Genomic DNA, 15,121 nt, shown 5'->3' on the forward strand with positions numbered 1-15,121 from the left:
GCTCCCTGATAAACATGCGCTCTACACATAACTAGAGACCAAAGCCTCTGGCCAGCAGCCACCTTGAATGAAGTCATGCTCTCTGTCTGACACAGTGACCAGAATAAAAGCAGATGAATGCCAAAAAATTGTTTAGTGTGCCATTACCATAGCCATCAATAATAAACAGGTATGGGATCCCTTATCCGAATAGCTCAGAATTATGGGATGGCCATGCCATAATTTCTAATAATGATTTCACGCTTCTGTAATAACCAGCACCTTGTACTTGATGGTAGTGAAGCCGTGAGACTCCATACTGGTGGCAAAAACAATCCTATCGGTTTCATTTAAAGGGGAACGCCACACAAACATAACTCAAGCGTTTTGAAAAGTGAACATGATTCTTTGCAATATATATCAATGAAAAAAGATGCAGACTTTTCATGATTGTTAATGGCTAAGCCTAGCCCCCTGCTCTCCTGCTGATCTGTCTGACTACTTTGCTGAGCTGGCTGACTACTGTTACTTTGTATCAACAGCCAGCTGTCCTCAGCCTGCATCCTCCAAGCCCCACAATTCCCTGCACACATGATTTCAATAAGGAATGGAACATCACAGTGCAATGCATTGTGGGTTATGTAGTTCCTGCATGCTGTCTGTAAGCTGTGGAGAAGTTGTTACAATTTGTAACATCAGTGTTTAGTCCCTCCTTCCCTGCCAGGATTTCAAATGATGCAGAAAGAGAAGAACTGTTAAACCGCTGGATTTCAGCATAGAAAATGGCATTTGTTCATACCGTACTTTTTGAAGAAACAGGTAACTTTGATGGGTATATTAGGGGTTTCTGTGTTATGTGGGCCTCTATCAAATTTTGGTTTGGAAGCTGTAGTTCCCCTTTAATGTTTAAAGGAGAAGGAAAAGTGTTCTTTACTTGGGGTGCCAAAAGTTAGGCTCCCCCAAGTCATTGTATATACTTACCTCACACCCGGGCTTGTGCTCCTATCAGCAGAAAATTGCACTGGCCCGGGGTTCTTCCATAGAGCACCACGGAGCAATCGGCTTCTTCGCTTCTACTTTCTCCCCACGGGTGCTCATGCACAGTAGCACAAAATGTCGAACTTTAATGAAGAAGTCAGCTATTTCATTCTACTGCACATGCGTCTGGCAAGAGAAATTTGAAGGAAGAAGAAGGAAGCTGATCTCTCCATGGTGCTCACTGGAAGAACCCTCGGACCGGTGCAGTTTTCTGCTGATAGGAGTGTGAGTTAATTATTTATAATCACTTGAGGGTCCCTAACTTTTGGCACCCCCAATTAAATATGCTTTTCTTTCTCCTTTAAATGATTTTTAGTAGATTTAAAGGGCACCTGTTGGGCAAAAATATTCTCCCCAACCAAAGGTATGGGCTAATAGAGACTGCACTCCAGTTAGAGTAACAGCAGCCATGTCAGTCAGAGCGCATGTGCAAATGTGCTTCTAACATCACATGCATAATGAGCAAGCCATGACACTCACTCATTATGCACGTGCCCCAACATGCCCGCTTGTACCAGGAGCTCCCTCCTGGTGCGGCTGGCCAAACACTGGTGGGGGCAATTGGAAAAAAAACCAAGAAATACCTGAAAACTACTGTTACTCCCAAACGGAGATCCAACAGGAGATCCAAATTATAGAATTTGAAAATAGGACTCCGGAGAACCAAGAAAGTAGTTCAGTGATTCATTTTATTCATACAGTGCACTGTATGCACGGTGCACTGTATGAATAAAATGAATCACTGAACTACTTTCTTGGTTCTCCGGAGTCCTATTTTCAAATTGTGTAAGTCTGCAGGTCTGGCGGGGCCCTGACTCTGAAGTGGAACCAGTCATAATTATGAAAGGATCACATCATCCATAAGAATTTATCTTTGATCCAAATTATAGATGGTTCCCTTATCCAAAAAAAACCCATGTCCCTAGAATCCCGATAATATACTAAACCTTTAGAAGACATATGTCCTCACAAAATGTTCATAAAGAGTTTCTGAACTTGTGAGCTCCAAGAATTCACGAGTATTGTAATGAAAAGCAATTCCATCTAAAATAGTGTCGGATTCCATCATATTAGCCACAGGGGAATTAGTTATAATGCAGAATACGCGTGCAACCACTACTCACAGCACTCACCTTCTATGGAATCCTGATCACTGCTGGTAGTGAGAGTCCACAGCCTCTAATCATTTTAAAGGGGTTGTTCACCTCTGAGATAACTTTTAGTACAATGTAGAGAGCGATATTCTGAGACAATTTGCAATTGGTTTTCATTTTTTATTATTTGTGGTTTTTGAGTTATTTAGCTTTTTATTCAGCAGCTCTCCAATTTGCATTTTAAGCAATATGGTAGCTAGGGTCCAAATTACCCTAGCAACCATGCACTGACGAATAAAATACTGGCAGGTCCGGACTGAGATTCACAATAGGCCCTGGCATTTCAGGTACACAGAGGCCCAAACAGCCTTCACCAGTCCACTAATTACTGATGGCAACTTATAGCAGCCCCTCTGGCATTTGCCAGAACCTACAGATTGCCAGTCCAGGTCTGGATACTGGTATATGAATAGGAGAGGGCCTGAATAGAAAGATTACTAATAAAAATGAGCAATAAAAATCCAGCCCTAGAGAGCATTTGTTTTTTTAGAAGGGGTCAGTCAGAAGAAAAAGGCAAATAAATATAAAAAAATGAATAATGAAGACCAATTAAAAAGTTGCTTAGACTGGACCACTCTATAACATACTTAGTTACCTTAAAGGTGAAGCACCCCTTTAAAGTACAACTAACCCCATGTCTGCTGGAATGCAAATAAATGACTGCTTTAATTGCTGCACAGGCCAAATAGCAGTGCTTACCTCATGCTGTAGGCACCAGCCCCAAGTTCTTGTCCAATCCCTGATAAGCTGGCATCAAAGTCTTGCACCAATCCAGACTCGATCACTTCGTCTGCCAGCGGTAACTTCAGTGCCCAGGCCATGATTCCCACAGTCCCTTCTTATCCCCAGCAGAAGTGGCGCAGCTGTGTGGGCGGAAGCCTGGCAGTGTCCAGCAGGAATATCACACGGCGCTGCGACCCTCCCACTAACGCATAGCTCGCTCAGCTGCACCCGCACCGTTCAAACTGATCGGATGGGAACTCAGATTTACATCATCAGCCTATTCGCTCCCCTCCTCATTTAGCGGCGGAGCCGTCACACCGTGCAACAATTGGGTATCGCGTATACAAAGGAGTCGCTCTCAGATTCCTTAGGAGATCATGGTTAGCGGCGCTTTTGGTGTGAGAAGCACAAGCAGGAGGCTAATTTCCGGTTCTAGTCGCTCATTCGGAAGTTCTGAACGGGGAGGGGCTACAAACAGCTGTAATGCGGAAGCGCCAGTCAAACTCCCTCACAGCAGCCGAGAGCAAGTGACAAGAGGCTCGGCCAGGAAACATGGAGGAGACTAGCAGTGCCCGACACGACGCATAGTTTGACGCGACGTAACCACGCCCCCAGATACAGCAGTCTACCAATCAGATGGAAAGGACGCCATACTCTTGAGACAAAAATGTGCAGCCTTCTCATTGAGGGCTGTAAACATGCTAAAAAGAAAGAGGAAGAGATTGGTTGGTTTGGTTGAGGGGCGTGGTTGCTGAAAGCGAGGGATTTACCCTGGTTGGCTCGAACTTCATTTTAGAACTGCCAGGTCGCTGCTTGACTCTCACCTTTTAAAATAGAGGTGGCCAATATTGGAAAGACCGAAGTTTGCAACTGTATAACCTCCTAACGTTGTGGAAATGAAAAGAGGGACATTTTTTGACCACGCCCCCTAATTTCCATGTTAATTTTACAAAATTTGGCAGGTTATGAAAGTTTGAACATATTTCTGTTTTTTTTCCCTTATTACAGTTTTGCTAATGAAGGTGAATTGCCCTCTAAGCTGTGAGTCTAAGGGCAGAGACACACGTTCAGATTCGAGCGATAAAGAGGGATGAATCGCTTCTTCTTTAGGCGACTAATCTCCCCCAACTGCCTCCCGCCATCGATTTATATTGTAGCACTCGGATCGCTTTGTTTTCCGAAGTCTCACGAAGTTTCCTCGTGAGGCAATTCTATCTAAAAATTACTTATGTGCTTATCTCAAAATTGTTACAAAGTATCTTATTTGCATCTGGTGGCTGTTCTCTGGCAAAAGCCAATTAGGTTAGAAACGTTGTTTCTTTTTCTGGCCGTTCAGTGCAGAGAAAGTCGGGACTTTTCAGTACAAACGCGAGACTGCAGATTGAGCTGTCAAAAGCGGGACTGTCCTGCTGAAAACTTGGGAGGTATGCAACTGGTCTTTAATGGGGTTGTTCTCCTTCCAAACACTTTTTTCAATTCAGTTGTTTTTAGATTGTTCCCCAGAAATAAAGACTTTTTTTCAATTACTTTCCATTATTTATTTTTTAAGTTTTTTTTCCAAAATCTAAGCTTAAAGTTGAATGTTCTTGTCTCTGGTGTTTGAGTCTGGCAGTTCAGTAATTCAGGCGCAGACTCTAAACTGTTACAATTTTGCAACATTGAGTTGATACATTTCTCAGCAGTATCTGTGGAGTATTAGCAACTATTGTATCAAGTCTAACAGCTGCCTTTAATGAAACCCAGAGATTCTGCTCAGCACGGACAAAGATTAAAAATGTATTAACTAAATGTATCCACTTAGAACAGTTTACAGGATCAGCGACCCCCCCCCCCAGAGGTGCTTCAGAAGGAGAGAAATTACACTTTAATATAAGAAAAACCGTCACACATAGAAAATAATTGGAAAAAGTCATTTATTTCTGGTGATCTATCTGAAACCAGCTAGTTGTTTGAAGGTGAACAACCCCTTTAAGTGCCCATTTAAATAATCTCTCTAATGCTTTATTTACCAGTAGGTCTTTCCAGCTGACACAAGGTCACCCATTCCGTTTAGACGAAAAGATGTTCCACCTAAATATTCGGAAAGGGTTTTTCACAGTGAGAGCTGTGAAGATGTGGAATTCTCTCCCTGAATCAGTTGTACAGGCTGATACATTAGATAGCTTTAAGAAGGGGTTGGATGGTTTTTTAGTAGGGATGCACTGAATTCAGGATTCGGCCTTTTGCAACAGGATTCGGATTCAACCAAATCCTTCTGCCCGTCCGAACTGAATCCGAATTTGCATATGCAAATTAGGGGCGGGAAGGAAATCATGTGACTTTTTGTCACAAAACAAGAAAGTAAAGAATGTTTTCCCCTTCCCACCCCTAATTTGGATATGCAAATTAGGATTTGGTTCGTTTTCGGACAAATCTTTCGCGAAGGATTCAGGGTTCGGCCGAATCCAAAATAGTGGATTCGGTGCATCCCTACTTTTTAGGAAGTGAGGGAATACAGGGTTATGGGAGATAGCTCATAGTACAAGTTGGTCCAGGGACTAGTCCGATTTTTGAGAGTCAGGAAGGAATCTTTCCCCCTCTGAGGCAAATTGGAGAGGCTTCAAAATTTTATTTTTTGCCTTTCTCTGGATCAACTAGCAGTTACGCAGGTTAAAATTGTTAACATTTTGAACTTGATGGATGTATGTCTTCTTTCAACCTAACTTACTATGTTACTATGTTATATTGTCTTTCATTTAAAACACCTAATTTTTTTGGTGTTACTTTGAGGTAATTTTACAGTAGCTTTTTGCACAAGGCCATATGACAGCAATCCCTGCCATGACAGTGCTTTTCTTCCACCATACAGCAGTGCCCTGGGTGGGTGCACATTGCATTAAACTATGTTTTTTATGTCTTAGTTCTGCTGTTTCTTTACTGCGTTTATGCACAGCGACTGGGATCCCTTTGAGATCCAAAAAATATCACAGCACAGAGCTTATTAGGATAGTACCCCTGGCCAGCCTGCTTTTCACTATAAAGGTGCACCATTCAAGCATGTGAGGTGAGCGATTATATTCATTTGTGGTGCCAAAAAAAGGTCCCATAAAGGCCCAGCCTGGCAATCTGTAGATTGTAGCAGAAGACAGAGGGGCTGCTATAAGATCTGTAATATACCAAAGACATGCACTATTTATTGAAATGCCTATTTGGCTATTTTAAATGATTGACCATAACATATTAAAAGTTAACAAAAAAATTCAACTACACCTTTAAGAAGGTAAAATACCAGCAACCATACAAAGGCATCGATAGGGGATGCACAATGCATCTTGAGGGCAGTATTAGGTTTATAAGCTATAGAGATTTGAATTAGAACCTGTCATCAGTACAGGTTGACCCAATATGGTGTGAGATTCCAAAAAGCAACTATAAACACTATGTGATGATCCGGCATTATTACAAGATAATTCTGCCTTTTGATTTTTTTCTAAGATTATGCTGGATCACCACAAGTTAAGTGTTTTACATGTGGCAATGCCAGTGTTTGTTAATGCAAAGGTATTTTCAGGATATACCTTCTGTGCTACTTGTGGGTGACAAATATAGTCTGTTATTGCCCATCCATTATCCGGAATCCCATTATACAGAAAGGCTGTCTCTCATAGACTTAATTTTATCCAAATAATGCTTTTTATTCCCCTTATTTCTGTAATATTAAAACAGTACTTGATCCAAACTAAGATCCAAACTAAGATATAATTAATCCTTATTAGAAGCAGAACCAGCCTTTTGGGTTTATTTTTAAGGTATGAAGATTACTGATAACTGAAAGATCTATTATCTGGAAAGTCCCAAGGTCCCAATCATTCTGGATAATATGTCCCATACCTGTACAAGGCTTAAAAAAAAAAGACAATCAACACTTGCTATTTAAGCAAGCAGATACAGTGCCATGTTCAAAAACTCAGGAGATCTACCTGAAATACTAGTGGAGGCATTACTCAGTATATCAACCGTTATCTCTACTCCATCACAGCATTTCCTGTTAGACCTAACTTACAGCCTAAGCTCAAACAATAATATCAGATTTAAAGAACCTAACTCAAATCATTATTTTGTGTACAATTCCAGGAATTGTTTCCATGGCATGGTTTCATTGTATTTTCTCTTCAGACACAGTAAACAACTGTGGGGTATATTTATCAAAGAGTGAAGTTAATAGTGACGTTCCGCCACTAGAGTGAAATTCCGCCACTTCCCATTCATTTCTATGGGATTTTTAAAGGCGTATTTATCAAAGGGTGAAATATAACTTTCACCCATTGATAAATACACCTTTCAAAATCCCATAGAAATGAATGGAGAGCTGCGGAACTTCACTCTTTGATAAATTTACCCCTGTATGTCTCATATGAACAGCTGCTCCACACTTTGGGAAGGAGTGTGGGCTCCAAATAATTTCCGGGACATAACTTTCATACAATTGCTGTCAGTCAATGAATGACCAGAACATCTTCTGATTTGTTATTTTTACCACTTTAATCGTACAATTTAGATCTGAATAGTGACACTAAAAACTACTTTTTAAAATATGAATGTACATTTAAAGTTACCTATAGGTCATGTTGATCGTTTCTTGCTGAGAGGTCTGTTTTTGTAAGTAATTGTTAGTTCCTACACCTGACTGTTTTGCCAACTTGACTGTGTCATCCCAGCCTGTCAGTAAAAGTTTCTAATGCTAACGGACTCCTGCGGCACAAATATGGCAGATAGGCAATCACACGGAATCAGATAGGCAATGTAAAAGCATTGGGCAAATTCTTTATGGCAAAATTATAAGTAGCATGGAAGGCCAGTATTAAGATAGATGTAAAAAAAAGTATATTTTCTGGTGCCAGTATCTCTTTAAGGTGCATGATTAAAGGATAAAAGAGTACAATCGATATCTGAAATTCATCAAACAAGGAATAAAATCCTATTTTTGTATGGCCATCTTAAAGGAGAATTCAACCATCTATCAAAAAAACCCTACCCTCCAGTTGGCAGTTGGAAAGTTTAAACAGAATTCTGGGAAGTTTGGGGTCATATTTTATCATGTTTAATGTGTTATTACAGTTTTGCTAAAGAGGGTTAAGCTGTAAATCTCAGTTCCCTTAAGAGACCTGTTTATCGTATGAGTTACAATTGTATTATAGTGCAGGTGCTGAGTTTGGGCCCAAAAAAGTATTGTTACCTATAACAATTTTACTATGGCAATTGCCTTTTAATTTTTCAGAGCATTTATGTAGTTTTTACACAATTTTTTTTCAACCACTGCTTTTGTAAATTTCACCGCTCTTCCTCTTGTGGCACATGCATGCACATGGTGGAAGGGAGCATGGTGGCCGGCCGGGTTGCCTAGGGCGAGGTAGCAGTTTGCCCATAGGTTCCCAAGTACAAGGAATGTGAGAATTCCGAATTTCTATCAACCCTTCTATTTTTTAAATGTTTATCATCTCAGATGATTAGCTACAATAAATGCAAAAGACCTTTGTAAAGAGCAGTGTTGGGAGTCTCCAAAAAAATCTAATGTAATGAGTCTGAATTTTCTCGTGTTAAAATTCTATATATTATTTTGAGTTCAAAATAGGCACATCCATTGTGTGTCAGTCCAAAAATTTAATTCCCAAACACTGGGTGTGTCAGTGTGTTAAAACAAGAATGGTCTGTTTTGATAACATACTTGAAAGCAGTGTCTCCTTTTGAAGGAGCGTAGGCTTTATCTGTACTCACTGTGTTCACAGACTTGTTATTTTATTAAATTTGCATGGATAAACAATTCAGGCAGCTTTTCTACTTGCTTTGTCTGCATGCCCACCCTTGAATGAAGGGAAGGTGTTCCTCCCCCGAAACGTTGATGTTTGGTGGCTGAATAAAAGGGGATATTCCCCGACTGCATTAATCAGCGTGTGTGCGGATCCGTTTCTTATACACATACACTGCAGTTAAATCTTTGCTACCATGGGCAATAAAGCTCCTGAAAAATACTTTCCATAGTTTATTGCTGCAATTAAAACATATTATGGCAATCCAGCCTTATCATGGTAATATGCCTCCCTTCCTTTAGCATTTCCTGCAGTTAAAGGGGTACTATTGTGAAAATGAAAATGTAATATAAGCTTCTTCATATTGAAATAAGAAACTTTCTAAATACAATCAATTAAATATACATTGTTTCTGAAATAATCAAATTTATCTTCACTAATCCTCTCTCAGCATCTGTTTCTCTTCATTCTGTCTTCTTGCAGCAGTTGGGTGTCAGATATTCATTGACAGTTAGATCCAATATATCTTATAGGGGAGCTTCCTTTATGACACCCAACCCCTGCCTGAAGACAGAATGAAGAGAAACATGCTGAGAAGAGGAATAGCAAAGATAAACGTGATTATTTTAGAACTGGTGCAGAATATTGAATTGATTATATTTAGAAAACTTCTTATTTCAGTATGCTGAAGCTTAAATTACATTTTCATTTTCACAATAGTATCCCTTTTAGCCAGATCGCTGTAAGTTATAGGTTGTACTTATAGCAATCTTAAGGTTATGCTATGGGAAGTCTTTTTTGGAAGATTTTTTTGTCCGCAGTAATAGATTTAACTGCAGGCGACAAATTTTCCGTGTGTCATAATGTCCATTTTTTTAGACTTGCCTAGCAGGGATCTTATCTGGATGCAAAACAGTTTTCAAGGCTAAAGCTAAATAGACATTAAAATAATAAGAACTCAACTTGCACTTACTTATAGAATTCCAGTTTTAACTGGAATATTCAGAACAATGAGCCAAGAGCTTCCCTTACTTATTTCTGTTGTACCTTTGGGGTTGTCTGATGCTGTGTTTATCCAACAGTGAGACTTGCTTACAGGTTTGTACGGCCGAATTGACTCCTAGCTCCAATACATGGCACCTGACATAGGATATTTGCTTTAGTACTGCTTTACAATTGTTCTGGTTACTTATTTATCAAAGGGGTATTTGCAGACACCTGACTGTTATTTCTGTAGTTTGTTAGAACCTAGGCTTTGATGTTAACCCTTTCACTGTCAGGAACTCAGAATTTGTGTTGCTGCCAAAAAAGGTATTATGCTCAAAGCATATATTTAAAACACTGAAAGGAAAAACTCCCTTTTGTGTTCCATGAAATAATGGGCTGCTGCCATCTTCTGGTCAACTGGTTACTGACTAGTGGTATATCCCCTGGGCTCCCCTGTGCTTAGTACAGCAACGAGTGCTTATGGAGGCATACTATCTATTGTACCTTTTTTCATTAAATGTTATAAGAAAACCTAAGTAGCTTTTACTGCTATGAAGAATGATTTGGCTCTGGTCAGCTTTCCAAGTCCCTGTGGTTTTTGTAATGGCATGGGATAGGCAGGACAGACTATAGCTATTATAACACATATACCCACATTAGCATTGGAGGAAAAATGTGTGTAATACATTGTTTGTTTTCTATGACAAAGACAACCTAAACAAATTATTAACCAAACTGGTCCAATTGGATGTTCTAACTGTTGCCGAGTCACCTTTCAGAAAAAGACTATTAATCATTAAAGGGGTTGCTCACCTTTACATTAATTTTTATTATGATGTAGAGCAGGGGTAGGGAACCTGCGGCTCTAGAGCCGCATGCGGCTCTTCATCCTGCTTGCTGCGGCTCAGTCTTTCGGCTTTGCCTGTCAGGTCATATTTACAGCCCTCGCACCTGCTGATGGCTTCTTGAGTGAGCGACCGCGATAAGCACACTCAAGAAACCGCCAGCAGGTGCGAGGGCTATATAGATGTGACAGGCAAGACTGAGCCACAGCAAGATGATTCATCATGGTCCTTACTGCAGTCACACACTCAAGACAAGAGAGGGAAGATCAGCATGGAGCTTCAGAAACAGAAATCACATAAACAGATGAGAACACTAGCATTTAATAGGGCTATTCAGTGTTTAATTTATTTCAAAGTAGCCCTGCATATACACAATGCACTTCTGTTTGTTGTATTCTGTTGTTGTAACAGTTAAAATTAAAAAAAGGTTAAAAAAAGTTTATAACTGTGTTATGTTTTGCGGCTCCAGACTATTTTTCTTTAGTGGGAGAGGGGCAAAATGGCTCTTTTGATAGTAAAGGTTGCTGACCCCTGATGTAGAGACTAATATTCTGAGACAGTTTGCAATTGTTTTTCATTCTTTATTATTTGTGTTTTTTTGAGTTATTTAGCTTTTTATTCAGCAACTCTTCAGTTTGCAGTTTCCGTAATCTGGTTGCCAGAGCCCAAATTACCCTAGCAACCATAAACTGATTTGAATAACAGACTGGAATATTAAGAGGAGACGCCTAAATAGAAAGATGAGTAATAAAAAGTAGCAATAACAATACATTTGTAGCCTTACAAAGCATTTGTTTTTTAGATGGGGTCAGTTTCAAAGTTGGAAAGAGGCAAAAGATCAAGGCAAAAAAATGATAAAATATAAATAATAAAGACCAACTGTAAAGTCGCTATTAATGGGACATTCTACAACATACTCAAACTTACCTTAATGGTGAACCACACCTTTAACAATTACCATAACATCCTCATAAAGCTGCAACAAAATATTTATTTTTTTAGGGGAGGGTGGATGGATATTGTCAGCTCCCTCTTCAACCATCCAGATGAAGAACAGTAAAGATTAGGGCTTAAAGAAGAACTAAATCCTAAAAATGGATATGGCTAAAAATGCCATATTTTATATTCAGAACTTATTACACCAGTGTAAAGTTTCAGCTTGTCAATAGCAGCAATAATCCAGGACTTGTCACAGGGGGTCACCATCTCGGAAAGTGTCTTTGACACGCACATGCTCAGTGGGCTCTGAGCAGCTGTTGAGAAGCTAAATTTAGGGGTTGTCACAAATTATCCACTTATTTTTCCAGCTGTACCTTACTGACCTTATTCTGTCTTTGCCACCATATTGGCACATTTACTAAAGTGTGAATTTTCTCTTCATCTAACACCGAAGTTTGTCTCACTTTGTCAAGTGTATTTTCACATCTCCTATCTTCATTTTTGGTGAAACTAATCAAAATGTTCTCTTTCATACATTATTAAATATGGCAATATATGGCTGAAAATATGACTGCTTTTCTGTGACTAAACATGAAAATTTATTATGAGTATGTAATCTGTGTGATTTAGTTTGTATTATACTACACTTTAGGAGCCATTTACTATGGGCACAATCTGCCATGTTTTTTGCACTTTATTTCCTGCCCTGCAAGTAGTAGAATAGCCACAGCTCAGAAACCAATATTCAACCCCATGAATATAGTGCTGCTTATAGCAGAATGATATTTTTAGGGCTCCCTCCTGCCCTCTAACTTGCATGTCATTCAGATGTACAGTTTGTACTGCCCTATGACTGGCAGTAAGGACATGGCTGTGCCCAGGGCCGCCATTAGAAATCATGGGGCCCCATACAACAAAATTTTTGTGCCCCGTCCACCCCAGCCCCCAAGCCCCACCCCAGATCAGGGCCCCCTATAAGTTAAAAAAAACTGCGGTGCCAGGGACCCCCATAAAAGTTTCTTTTTTTAAAAAAAAACATTGGTGCCAGGGACCCCCATGAAAGTTTTTTTAAAAATCATTGGTGGCCAGGACCCCCCGATAATTTAAAAAAAAATGTTGGCACCAGGGCCCCCCTTACAATTAAAAAAAAAAAAACATTGGGGCGCAGAGAATATTTAAAAAAAAAAAGCATTGATGGAAGGGGCCTGTAGCGTATTAAAATAATACATTGGTGGCTAGGTCTTTTAAAAAAAGAAAAACACACACACACATTGGTGTTCAGTAGAACTGAACTCGTGGCTTCAGGACTTCAAGTTCGGCTCTTTTCGTGGCTTCTGGACTTCAACTCGGTTCTTTTTGTGACTTCGCGTCTTTTCGTGACTTCGGGAATTCGTCAGATCGGCTCTTTTCAGGACTTTGGCTTTTCGGTGGTTCAGGACTTTCGAAGAGGCAGCACGGCTTCAGCGCTGCCAAGGGTCTATAGGGCCAGGCCAGGTACACTTGTACCCCCTGTGCCCCCCTGATGGCAGCCCTGGCTGTGCCCACAATTCTCCATGTAGTACAGTGTGGTCAGACCCCAGACAGAAGTGCTTTCTGAATGAGCACTAAAGCTGGCCATAATGTAAATGCATATTTATAGTCGTGAAGATTCGTGCAATTCTTTGGAATGTCCCGACATTTTTCTACCATGGGGATTGGTCGTTTAGTTGATTGGGCAGGTTAAAAGATTTATGTAAACTACAGATAAGATCTCTGAATGTATTGCCTGTCTGATGATATCAGTGGGCGGTTGTCACTACTATTTATCGGACATAACTTTTGTACAATTTATGGCCACAACATTGTCTGTTATATTTTTCCTACTGAATGGTTAGTAGTAGATTGGCAGACTGACACAAACAAGGTAATCCTACCTCCCTGGATTTCACCTGGGAGAGAGTATCCCGGTAGGTGAATGAACTGGGCACTACTACCCAGCAGGTCAGAATGGCATTTGCTCAGAGGAGTAGAACACACTCTGATGAACTGACACAGGTTTCAGGTTTGAAAAATGGGTCACTTCATTGAAAATTTCGTGACAGTTCAATTAAATTTAAACTGTATTGTAGCAAGCACTCAAGGACCAATCCTTCACACAGACGTGTTGATAAAAACAAATATTTCATGATATTTTCACTCAAATTGCTAATATTGCCTCATTCATTAAGATAAAACTAGTCAAATAATGCGTGAGTTTTATATATAAAATTGTATAAAATACACTTTTTTGTTAAATCAGTTTTTTACTTGTTTTGTTAATGAGGCTACACCTATAGGGTTAAACAGAAACTAGTGCCCTGACTATAAAATGCTAATCCCTATTAATATGCTAATTCTTCCCCAATGGGGAACCTACAAGAGGTGTGAAATGAAGAATGGGTGAAGCAAAGCAGAGCAAGTTATTTGACACATGGGGGACAGTTATACTGAGCTTTACTCCATTTTTAAAATGTCGTTTTTGCACCATTTTTATGTCGTTTGAAAGACAAATTCATAAAAGTAGAAATTTCAAAACGGATTGCACACTCAATTTAGAAAAATTAAACCATATATTTATTACATAAGACAAAAAGAGAGGAAGTGAGGAAGACCAATATGGTCGAAACGCGTTGGGCTCACTTTAATTTTTTGTAATTTTTGTATTTTTTTTGTTTTCTCTTTTTGTCTTATGTAATAAATATATGGTTTCATTTTTCTAAATTGAGTGTGCAATCCGTTTTAAATTTTCTATATGTAAGACTTGGAGACCCACATGGGGAGTCTCCCTCTGGATTAGCACCTCACATTATATATTTTTAAGGGTGTGCACTCTCTTCTCTAATTTTTATTGATAAATTCATAAAAGTGTTTTTTTTACTAAAATAAGAAAAGTGTCGGTAGGGTTGGAATTTAGGCAGATTTCTGTTTGTGAATATGGAGAAAGTATTTTACTCCATTTTACCAGCACTTTTACTCCAGAAAGGGCTCTATCTACTTTTGTGAATTACCCCCCTAGTGCTTAGTTCCCCAGCAAAGACAGGATTGTTACACGCCAAACTCGTGGGTGGGTGCCCCTAGGCCGCACGGTCCTAGCACCCACCTGCATTGGAGTGGTGGGGAGCTATGCTTTCCGGAAAGTGGCTGGGCGCCATGCCGCCCCTAATATTTTGCCACCCTAGGCCTCGCTTCAAATCCGGGCCTGGGTCTGTTAATCGGCTGCCTTGTCTTACATTGTATCAACAGTCTGAGACACCATGGCAGAGACTAGAAAGGGACAAACGTTACTTTCAATAGCAATACATATACCAATTATTTAAAAAACGTTGCTTAGAACTGTGTTTTCTTTAATTAGGCAAACATTATTGTTTGGGTTGACTCTCCCTATAATAATTTTACTGTATATTCTGCATTGAACATGTTTTTGTGCAGCTACACCTATCTAGCTGGAATTAAAGAGGATTATTTGAACTAAAGCTGCGACTATGCTGTCTAACTGGACCCAATGGGTTTATTTAATGAACATAACTGTTAAATTGCATAACCAGCAGTCCTTATGTAAGTTATGTGCTAGACCAGTGATCCCCAACCAGTAGCTCGTGAGCAGAGCCGGGCCAACCCAGCCAGGCGCCCTAGGCAACCTGGCCGGGCCACG

The 15,121-nt window shown here is 39.8% G+C and overlaps 1 protein-coding gene across 2 annotated transcripts in view; it reads right to left on the reverse strand.

Annotated features, from left to right (window-relative positions):
* lsf (transcription factor LSF) overlaps positions 1–3,550 on the reverse strand; it is a 37,868-nt gene extending 34,318 nt beyond the window's left edge. The window contains exon 1 of one of the 2 annotated variants that reach the window (XM_041583038.1): positions 2,871–3,550. In XM_041583038.1, coding sequence (XP_041438972.1) covers positions 2,871–2,992 — 122 coding nt within the window. In that variant the 5' untranslated portion in view covers positions 2,993–3,550. 2 annotated transcript variants of the gene reach the window in all.
* Positions 3,551–15,121: the final 11,571 nt, after the last annotated feature.

Source organism: Xenopus laevis, chromosome 2S (genome assembly GCF_017654675.1).
Source record: "Xenopus laevis strain J_2021 chromosome 2S, Xenopus_laevis_v10.1, whole genome shotgun sequence".
Classification (NCBI taxonomy): Eukaryota; Metazoa; Chordata; class Amphibia; order Anura; family Pipidae; genus Xenopus; species Xenopus laevis.